Raw genomic sequence first — 10,703 nt, forward strand, 5'->3', positions numbered from 1 at the left:
ATTAAAAAGCCCTTTGGAGTCCTGGGACTCCTCCCCAGCAGGTCCTGCCTTCCCTCCATCTTCTTCCAGAGTCCTGCAGCACCCCGGGCTCCATCCTGCTCCACCGGGTCCCACCCCAGCTCTCAAGACAAGTCTCTGCTCCTGGGCACCCTTCGATGCTCTCCATCCCCTCCACCACCCTTGCACATCCCAGGACTCAATTCCCTAGGCTTGCCCATGTCCAACTCGCAGAGGGGAGGACAAGGGGCTCCAGGATGGACAGTGCCACCCCACGGACACGCAACTTGCCCTGGAGCTGGGTGCCAGATCAGTGCCAGGCAGCGTCCCCCTGTACCTGTGCCAGCTCCCTGGAGCATCCCCGGGATGGTCATAGGAGGCTGCAGAGAGCCCCGGCGTCCTCCGAGTGGTCGCAGTTGTGGACGTCCCAGCGGATGTGGGAGCAGCGCAGCAGCGAGGCCTCGTTGCCTTTGCACTTGACGTTGTCCAGGAAGATGTACCCGGCGCCCTGGCCGTAGCGCGCCTCTCCCCACGCCGCCACGGCGCGCCCGCAGCCCAGCTGCCGGCACACCACGCCGGCGTCCCGCAGGTCCCACGCGTCGTCGCACACCGTGCCCCACTGCGACAGGTAGAACATCTCCACGCGCCCCTCGCACCGGTGGCTGCCGTTCACCAGGCGCAGGAACCCTGCGGAGGGGAAAGGGTGGTGGGACAGCATGGGGCAGGGTCCCCCAGGACCCCACTGCTGCTTTCCAGGGCCACTTGCACCTGCAGGATCTCAGCCTTGCTGCCCTGGAGCAGGGCAGGAGCTGAGCTGCTGCTCCTTCTGCCCTTTGTTAATTATCCTTAATTACTAACTGCCCACAGGACTGATTTCCCATGGCTGGTGGGGAAGGGAGCTCTATGCAGGAGGCCATAGCGCAGGCAGGGGACCGGGTCTGCCTTGCTTCTTCTCCAAAGTAGGGCAGCTGGGTGCTGCTCCGCACAGCTCCGGCACCACCTGCTCGCGGAGGAGGCCCACAAGTCATGTCAGAGCTGGGTCTGACCTCAAAAGCGTTATGGTGAGGAAAAACAGCACAACACGGCCCTTGGAGCTGAGAAACAGATGCTCAGGTTTAGGAAGGGGACAGCTTCTGGCTCAGCCCTGCTGGTAAACTGTGCCATGTGGCCACCAGCGTGCTACCTGCCTGGTCCCCCTCTCAGGGACACTGCAAGAACTGGGAGATGGCAACAGCAAGCAGGAGTATTCTGCTCTGAGATGCACAGTTTAATGGTGCTGGGAGAGCCACGAGTGCAGGTTTTGTCCCTCACAACTGGGCTGCTGCAGATCAGTGCTCTAGCCACCGCTTCCATGTCTACCCTCCACCAACATGTAGGTCCAGCCCTCTCCTGGGGGCACTCCTGTCCACACAAGATACTTACCGTCCTTGGGATGAGTCGGGACCAACGTGGTGGTTGTGGAAGTAGCTTCTTGGAAATCATCTCCTGAGTCGTCAGGGCCTGGCACAGCAGGGAAGGGGTGAGAAAAGCGACTAAGGAGAGAGCAGCACTTTCCAGGGCCAGGCTGGAGCCCCAGCCCAAGCAATAGGTGACCAGCAGAGGACAGGCATGGGCTCCCATGGTCAGCCTGCATGGGGCCAAGATCCTTGGTAGACCTAGTGTCTTGCGGGACTCCAAAGCTACTGAGGAGCCTGATAAGGGAGCCCTGACACGGCCCTGGGCAGGGGGATCTGACATCCCCTCTCCAAAATAAAGAGGGGTGAAGAAAGAGTGTTGGAGCCCAGGGATGTGGTAGAGTCCTTGTCCCTGGCAATGTCAAGGAATGTGTAGATGAGGCACCTGGGGACGTGGTTTAGCGGGCATGGCAGGGTTGGGTTTATGGCTGGACTCGATGACCACGAAGGTCTTTCCAACCACAACGATCCTGTGATCCCAAGCAAGCTGCCAGCCCACGCGCTCCCCTCGCAGAGGGGGCTCACGGCGGATCCCGGCGCGTGCGGGGGCCTCCCGCGGCGCTCACCTCGGCAGATGACGCCGGCGTCCTCGTGGTGGCCGCAGTTGTGCTGCCCCCAGCCCAGGTGGAAGCAGTCGGCCAGGCGGGCCTCGCCGCCGCCGCAGCCCACGTTGTCGAGCAGCACGGGCCCGCTGCCGTAGCCGAAGGCGGCGAGGCGCGTGGCGGCGAGCGCGGCCCCGCAGCGCAGCTGGCGACACACGACGCGCGCGTCCGCCAGGTCCCAGTCGTCGTCGCACACGGTGCCCCAGGCGCCGCCGTGCCGAACCTCCACGCGCCCGCGGCAGCTCCCGTTGCCGTTCGCCAGCCGCACGCCGCCACCTGCGGGTGGGCCCCGGCACGGCACACGCGGGACCGCGCCGCGGGGCCCGGCCCCGGGACAGCCCCGGGTGTAACGGCGGGGAGCGCGGGGTGACCCCCTGGGGATGTCGCTGCAGCATGGGGTAACCTATGGGGGTGTGGGGTGAGCCCCGAGGGGCATGGGGTGACCCTCTAGGGGTGCCTGAGAGATGGGGGGGTGATCCCCTGGCAGCATGGGGTAACCCATAGGGGCATGGGGTGAGCCTTGGGGATGTGGGGTGAACCCCTAGATATGTGGGGTGACTCTCTAGGGATGCCTGGGGAAGGGGAACTGATATCCTGGCAGCATGGGGTAACCCATACATGCAGGGGGTGAGCCCAGGGGATGTGGGGTGAGCCCCTAGGGGTGTGAGGTGACCCTCTGGGTATGTGGGGTGACCCCCTGGGGATGCCTGGGGAAGGGGAACTGATATCCTGGCAGCATGGAGTAACCCATAGGTGCATGGGGTGAGCCCAGGGGATGTGGGGTGAGCCCTTAGGGGTGTGAGGTGACCCTCTGGGTATGTGGGGTGACCCCCTAAGGATGCTTGGGGATGAGGGGTGATCCCGTGGCAGCATGGGGTAATCCATGAGGGTGGGGGTGGTGGGAGATCCCCTGGGAATGCAGGGTAACCTCTAGGATATGAGGTGAGCTCTGGGGACGCAGGGTGAGCACTGGGGACACGGGAGGCCCCTTGGCAGTGTAGGGTAACCCATGGGAGCCCCGGATGAGCCTTGGGAGTTTGGGATGTGCCTTAGCAGATCCGCTATAGAAGCACGTGTTAACCCCTGGAGTGCAGAGTGAGCTCTGGGGGAGTCGGAGATCTCCTGGGAGCAGGAATGAGCACTAGGACGTGGGGTAACCCTGAGGGGAGAGGGCACCCTGAGAGCATGGACATCCTCTGGGTGCTGGGAGAAGACCCAGGGGTGTGGGATGAGCCCTGGGGGTGCAGGGCGCATTCACGCTGCAGCCCAGAACGCTGCAGTGCCCTTGTTTTGAGGCATGGTGATGACGGAGGAGGCCACATGCTGCAGCACCCGCTGGGATCAGTGCCAGGCGGCCTCTGCTGCAGTGCCAGGCCAGCCCCCAAATGGGGCAGCACCAGATCTGCACCCCGGGCTGCAAGGGAGCTAGAGAAGGGAGCTCTTGACGTTGGGGACAGGGCGCAGAGGAGGGAGGGAGCCCGTGACAAACTGGCGGCAGCCGCACACTTACTGTCCTGCTCCAGGGTAAGGAGAGCCGTGGTGACCACCTCGGTCGCCGGTGAGGGCTGCTCTCGGTCATCTGTGGCTGCTGAGCCAAGCACAGGGACACTGAGCGCAGCGCCCACAGCCACCGTCCCCTACACCCGCCCGACATGGGGCATGTGGCCCTCAACAGCGCTGGGGGCACCGCGGTGGCCCCAGGGACAAGTGCCGTGGGGAGGAGGAAGAGGAGGAGGAGGAGGCAGGCTGCTTCCATCAGGGGCTGTGCCACCCACCTGTGGCTGTGGCAGTGAGGGTCTCTTGGTAATCCAGGGCCGCCGAGGTGGTGAAGGACGTGACCGTGGACACGTCCAGCCCTGCAGCAGGGCAGAGCGGCAGAGGTTACACACACAGGGAGCCGATGAAGAGCGGCAACCTCTCCAGCTCCGATTCCATCATGCAAAGCAGGATGCTGGTAAACAGGGTCTGGAGGCAGCAGGATGGACCCCCTTCACCCAGGTATCACCCCCTTCACCCTGACTTGGCATTAGGGCTTAACTGGTAAGAGGAGGGCTGGAGCTGGCATTTCTCAGGTTCAAGCCATGCTCGTGGTGGGGATCCCAGTGGCAGGGCCTAGTACACCTCGTTTTTTCCAAGCCTCCCAAGCTGGTGCCAGGGGGCTGGGGGTGGCTGTCCCAAGAGCTCTGCCCAGGCCAGCGTGTCCCAGTGCCCTGCACGAAGGATTCGGGGTAAAAAAGCAGCAGTCGGGGCAGATTGCCCATTCCTACCCCATCAGCCACTTTGTTGGTTAATAGAGGAAAAGCAAGAGCGGTGGCACTTAGTGCTCCAGTCATTAGCCATGATAATGAGGGAATTCAAGGGGATTATTAACATTATAAATGGTAATCAGCAGCTAATGACAGAAATACATAATTTAGAGAGGGGAAGGGAAAGGCAGGCTGGGCTGGCTGCGGGCCCCTCTGCTGGCAGCCGCTCACTCACTTCCGAGCCAGGCAGCTTGTTTTCCACCAAACAGAGCAAGGAAATCACAGGCAGAGCCATTTCCCTTGCAAATTGCTGCTCAGACATGGCCCGGCCTCTCCATGCTGTGTTTTATCCTTCTCCCATGTGCCAGCCTCACAGTGAATAAGGAAAAGGATGCTGCAGTGGCCAAGAGCTACCCAAGGACCTGCGTTGAGTTCCCTGCATGACCTTGGGCATGTTGGTGCCTCTCCATGGCTCGTTTTCCCTTCGGATTAGCCCACTTTCCCCACCATGAGGATGGTCCCGCAGGCAGCGCTCTGCTCCGTTACCTGCACAGATGACTCCAGCATCCTCGTGGTGGCCGCAGTTGTGGATGCCCCAGCCGAGGCTGTAGCAGGCAGCGAGGAAGGGCTCGCTGCCGTCGCAGTTGACGTTGTCCAGGAGGATGTGCCCCGTGCCGTAGCCGAAATAGGCATTGCTCTTGTAATCGAGGGCTTGGCCGCAGCCCACCTGCTTGCACACCACGCTGGCGTCACTCAGGCCCCAGTCGTCGTCGCACACGGTGCCCCAGTTGCCGCGGTAGAAGATCTCCACGCGGCCCTGGCAGCCGTCGGGCCCACTCACCAGGCGGATGCTGCCGTCACCTGGAGGACGAGAGCACACGGGGACAGGGGCTCTCACCCCAGGGAACGACGCCGTGGCGGAAAGGGAGGGTGGATCTGGTGATGGCAGAGGTTGGCCTTGAGGAAACTCCATTTTGGGGCAGCATTGCTGCCTTGATAACCCTCTGCAATAGGATTTGATGGCGGTGGGCACAGAGTGGAGTCCCCAGAGCTTTCCCTCTCAGATGGAGGGTTTGGGCTGATTCCTGGAGGCTTCTGAGGGGAAGCGGGTATGGGGAGAGTGCAAAGTGCTGCTTTCCACCAGCTCTCACAGGAGGATCCCCTGCGTGTGACGGGAGCCATGGAGCCTCTTACTTTCCCCTTGCTGCACTGAGGCCGTGACGGTCCTGCTGGTCGGTCCTTCGCTTGCCTGCGTGGGCGAGAGCTCTGCAAAGGGGACCAGAGAGACGGCATCAATTCCCGTCTGCCTCCCCTTCTGCAGGAAATACGGATTCATGGAGCAGCTGCAGCCGAGCTCTGGGTCTGCACATCCTCACGCTTGCCCGTGTTCAATGCTGAAACACAGCAGACAAGTCTATATCTGATGAATAAACTATACCGCAGTGGTAAAGAGCAAACGGGGATGCTATGGAGGGGTTGACATGGAGGCGTTCCACTTTTGCATGTCAAGTTCAAACACTTTCCACTCCTTTTCTCACCTTTAGGAACATTTGCTACCAAAAAGCTCAGCAATTCAAAGAGAGCAGCCAAGAGGTGGAAAAGCACTTGGGCTGCGGCTGACTCAGAGCCAGCAGCAGACATGGGGATGTGCTCTTTCCCCACAGATTGCTCTGGAGAGGCTGAGAAGTCCCTGACCTGGCAGGGAAGAGGGATACAGAACAAGCTGGTCTCCCTGGGAAGCACCAAAGTGATGGAGAGATAACCTGGATTGAAAAGGGGAGCAGAGAGAAGATACAGAGGCAGTTTGGCTGATGGAAGCAGACGCTCCGAGATATGACTGACTGCTGGGCAAGCCCAGAGGGTCTGTAGACCTCCAGGCGTGCAACACTCTCAGCACCTCCATGCCCTCCTAGCCCCAGGGGGCCAAGCCTTGTTACCGCTGCATATGACAGCCACGTCCTCGTAGTGGTAGCAGTTGTGGATGCCCCAGCCGTGGCTCCAGCACTCGCTCAGCGCTGCCTCCCGGCCCTTGCAGTCCACGTTGTCCAGGAAGATGGGCCCGCTGCCCTGGCCGAAGGTCATGGGGGCCGGCAGGGCGACGGCGTGGCCGCAGCCCAGCTGGCGACACACCACGTTGGCATCCACGATGTCCCAGTCGTCGTCGCACACCGTCCCCCAGGAGCCGTTGTACAGGATCTCCACGCGCCCCTGGCACCGGCTCGGCCCGTTGGCAAGTCGGATCTCTGGAAAGATGGCCACAAGGAGCGCTCAGCAGGCAACGATGGCAAGCACAGCCCTCCATAGATACCCCAGAGAGGCTGCAAATCCTTTCTGAGCCAAACCATAGCTTTCTTCTAATTAAACTAATCAGGTGACTCCATTAGCTGTAACACAAGTCATCTGCTAACTTGCTGCTATCCACTTGATGGTGACAAACAGGTTTCTGTTGGATGCAAATACTTGATACGTCTCCACGTAAGTCTTTGCACCAGACTAAATATCACCCCATCGTGACTGCTAACGACCAGGGAAGCCACCAACAGGAGAAGGGGGAAGGCGCCGTGTGACATCACATGATGGCGCGTGGCTTTGGGGACAAGATGCAATTAGCAAATTGGTGCTAGTTGCCACAAACGCGTCCAGAGTCGTCCCCAGGCGGGAACTGGTGCCATGGAAATGATTGCTGAAACCGCTGGCGAGAGGGAGCACGTGCATAAGCGACCCTGACGTGCAGCCTCGAGGGAATTACTTACTTGGGCATCACGAGTGACACAATGACAAGCAGTTAGCAGGAGGTGGCAACATTTTCCTCTCGTGATAATAAGCAGAATTGGGATAATAGAGAACCTCAGTTCTTTTTAAGTGAAAAAGTTTAGCTTTTTGTTGCTGTTTTGTTGTTCAAAACCAATATGTTTTTTTTTTGAAGTTCCCTAACCCCCATTTTTACAGAAATGCATCTTTTTCAACTGCAAAACTTTCTGAAACAAAAACAGAAACAAAAAGCACAGCTGTAAGAGGAAGCTCTCACCTGGGAATGGCAGCTGGGCAGCCTTGGAGATGTTGCCTGGAACAGAGAAGGAGAAGGTTTAGATGTCCCCAGCGTCCTTGCAGTGGAAGGAGGTGACTCGGGGCGGTGGCAGCCGTGGTTCCGGAGGGCATCGCTGCAGGACCCACACGGGGTGCTCTGCAGAGGTCCCCTCACCACTGCCCAAGTCTTAGTTTACTGGTGCCTGTGCAGCTCCCTGGAATCCTTACATGAAACGTGAACGGGGGGTGCCAAGGGTCCCTAGGAACAGCTCCATGAACCCAAGCTGTTCCCCCGGCTCGCACCGTGGTGTCTCAAGCTCTCACACAGAAGGAGCCTTTTCTCCCTCTCTCCTTTTCCCTCCTGGCCTTGTTTCCCCGACAGCATTATGGAAACGGTGAGTGACAGCAGCAGGCCCAAGTGGATGCACGCAGGGCCGGCTCTCCAGGGACCTCGTGTCTATTCCTGGCTTTGTTGCCTGCTTGCTGGGAGGCCAGGATGCCTTCCAGTCCTCCTCCCCTGGCCTCCATTTCCCCACCTGAAAAACTGGGAGAGGAGACAGCGATGAGGAGAGACAATTTTGCCTGTCTCAGGAAATCTGGGGGTGATCTACTGGTGGAAAATGCGGCTCTGGGCATTTCTGGGTGCCTTCTTCACACTGCAGGCAGTGCTCTTTGCAAGCTGGACAGCTATATGCATGTGCTAGCCCATCCCCAGGGCCAGCCCGGGATGGGAGAGGGCAGCTCACACGTGCAGGAGAGCTGCAGGCAGCCCCTGCTGCCCTGCACCGCGTGGCTTCTTGCTCCTGCGGTCCTGCAAAGCAAGGTGAGAGCTATTTTCCATCTCGCATGAGGGGCTGCAGCTCACAGCCCATGTGGCTGCACCAGGATACCGGTGTGTGCCCGTGGTCTCGCATCAGCCGCCCTGCTTTGGGAGGTGTTGGCACCTGGGGGTGTCCGTGTGGTCCCCTGCTCGATGTGGAAGTTAACAGGGAGACGGGCCCCAACCAGCACCCTGGATCTTCACACACTTTTGCCTCCCGAGCTAAAAAATGGGCTGATTACAAGCTCCAAATAACACATATCTTGTGCAATGTCTTACACTCTTGTCCTGAGTACTGGAGGGACCCACTAGCTTCAGTTTTCCCAAGGAACCAGCGAAAAAAAAAAAAAAAAGGACCCTTGGGATCTTTCTTCCTTGGCCACAGCAGGAATGGCCTGGATGTATCCAGAGAAACGAGCAGAGGGGCATTAAAAACGTGACCTAACTGGGGAGAGAGTGAAGAGGAGCAAGGAGAACAGCCCTGGCCAAGAATCCTCTGCTGGTAACTGATCCCTCTGGTAATCGGAGCCTGGGAAGCGCTGCCAAGGCTCTAACAAGAGGCAGCCTCAGGAATCCTCTGCCGCAGCCTGCGTCGAGCTCTGCGGAGACGGGGAGAGGACGGACTCCTCATTTGTTCTCCCAATTAAAAACAAAGACGCTTCCCTGTAACGGGAGGAATGGGCAGCACCCCGGGACACGTGTGATTTGTGATCTCCACAGGCCGCTGTGGCTTCTTCCCCCTCTTGCACCTCGAGCAGAGCCGGGGGATGCTGGAAAGCCAGGCAGCCCGTTCCTTGTTCCCAGGTGGCTCAGGAATGGCAGTGCCAGGTTGGTGACACCGTCACACGGTGTGGAGGGCTGCCCTTCAAGTCCTGCTCACCTGGAGTCCCAGGATAAGAAAAAGTCTTGCTTTCATTCACAAATTTCTAACCCTCTTGGTGGAGAAAAACGATTTCTCGTTGCTCCAGGTCTGAGGGGAAGCGAGAAGCACCAGCACTTCTGTTTCTTCCAATCTCCTGTTTTTCAGCCAGGCTTGGCATGTCGGGTGCTCATGAGTGGCACTGCCCAGGGGAAGCTGATGGATTTCCTGCCGATTCCTGCTTTGGGGCTCAGCCTTAAGCACCTCCGCGGGCAGGGGAAGCAAAAAGACACGGAGGATCTTGGCTGTTGAGGGATCTTCTCCTTTAGCCCCCGGGGACAGCCACACCAGGCAGTAGTAGAGCAGAACCCACACCCGGATGAGCTGGATTTTAACAGGGAGCATGGGCACCCCCAGCCCGGCCGCCCTGCATCCCCAGGCCGGAGCAGAGGTGCCAGATGAGCAGAGGACCAGCTCCCCCGGTGGCCCCACCACCCTCACCTCCCCCCTTTTCTGCAGCCGAGGTTTCTTTTGGATATAAAACTCCTTCAAGCAGCAATTCCCAATGAAGAGAGGTCCCCGCTGCTCTCAAGGGGCAGGGGATGGCTGAGGCTGCAGGAGAGACGTGGCTGGATTGCCCCCTCCTCGGGGTGCCCTGGGGAGGTGTCCCCCTGTCCTGCTGCTGGGTGGACCCCACATCACCCCCCTGGTGTAACCCCCTGCATGTCAGTTCGACAACAGGCGCTTCTCAGTGAGCACCCGGCTTGCAGGAGCGAAAGGACAGCCCTGCGCTCCCGAACGGAAAGCCTCCGTCTGGAAACGGCAGCTCCAAAACCCTCCCCTCTGCACCGCACATTCCAAGCAAATTAACTCCCCCACATTAATTATAGCAACCAGGGGCCCATCAATAAACCCTTGTTGGCTCCGTGGCCCCTTTTCCTCCACCTGGCTCGAGCCAGGCCCGCGGTGCTTGTTCCAGCTCCGTCTTTTCTCCCGGGAGCAGCACCATAAAGGTCAGGTGCTGTCACTCCAGAGGCGGATATCGTGGCCATGAAAAGCAAGATAACACAGACCTGAAGGGGAAGGTCGAGCGCATGAACTCGATGTCCCTTTTGCCTTGTTAGGATGCAGCCTGGCAGCGCATTAAGTCAGCTACAAAAAAGGGCCATCAAGGAAAGACCCGGAGGCCCCATGAGAAATGGCAGTAAAACAACTGTGTCACTGCAATTATCACTTAGCAACAAGCAGCAGGGCTGTCATGCCAGCCATTCCCAGGGATTAGCCGCGGAGCGGAGCAGCACCGGCTATGGCCAAGCGCTGCCGCTCTTCCCGCTGAGCCGGGCAGCTGCCGTGCCGGGAATCCGCTGCCGCCCGGATCAGGCTGCCTGGGGACACGTACCCGGGCTGCAGGTCACCGCTGTGCCACAACGCCCAGGGGACTGGCCTTTTGGGAAGAGTGCTTGATTCTGCATGGGTTTTTAACACCTATTTCATTCCAGTGCCTAAAACGCCACGGGTGAAGGTGGCATTGGTCACCATGCAATATCGATGCCCCTCAGGGCAAAGCCAAAGCTTTGAAATGCTCCTTTTGGAGCATCCTGCGGCAAAGTCAAGAGGGACCAGAAGAAATAGTCCTGGTATTTGTACATCAATGAGGAAATGTGAAAATGATATTTTTGCAGAGCAGATGAAGCCTCC

General features: G+C 59.3%; 1 protein-coding gene across 1 annotated transcript; it reads right to left on the reverse strand.

Moving 5' to 3' along the window:
* Positions 1–361: 361 nt before the first annotated feature.
* On the reverse strand, positions 362–9,186 carry SSC4D (scavenger receptor cysteine rich family member with 4 domains). The gene is made up of 10 exons (XM_088529948.1): positions 9,078–9,186; positions 7,328–7,363; positions 6,237–6,542; positions 5,494–5,565; positions 4,846–5,160; positions 3,829–3,909; positions 3,564–3,641; positions 2,018–2,329; positions 1,420–1,497; positions 362–684 (listed from the first exon to the last, which is right to left on the reverse strand). The coding sequence occupies exons 1-10, from the start codon at positions 9,184–9,186 to the stop codon at positions 368–370; spliced, it is 1,704 nt and encodes a 567-aa protein (XP_088386074.1). The 3' UTR covers positions 362–367.
* Between the last annotated feature and the right edge of the window lie 1,517 nt (positions 9,187–10,703).

Source organism: Tinamus guttatus, unplaced genomic scaffold, assembly GCF_059628265.1.
Source record: "Tinamus guttatus ecotype Peru unplaced genomic scaffold, ASM5962826v1 Tinamus_guttatus_pri_ptg000356l, whole genome shotgun sequence".
NCBI lineage: Eukaryota > Metazoa > Chordata > Aves > Tinamiformes > Tinamidae > Tinamus > Tinamus guttatus.

Excerpts from the sequence above, each read along its gene's own strand:
- SSC4D (XM_088529948.1), bottom strand. The coding sequence starts at position 9,186 with ATGCCAAGCCTGGCTGAAAAACAGGAGATTGGAAGAAACAGAAGTGCT. Across the intron at positions 6,543-7,327 it reads TGCCCAGCTGCCATTCCCAG|AGATCCGACTTGCCAACGGG; the intron begins GTGAGAGCTTCC and ends CCATCTTTCCAG. Across the intron at positions 1,498-2,017 it reads CGCCGGCGTCATCTGCCGAG|GCCCTGACGACTCAGGAGAT; the intron begins GTGAGCGCCGCG and ends CTGCTGTGCCAG.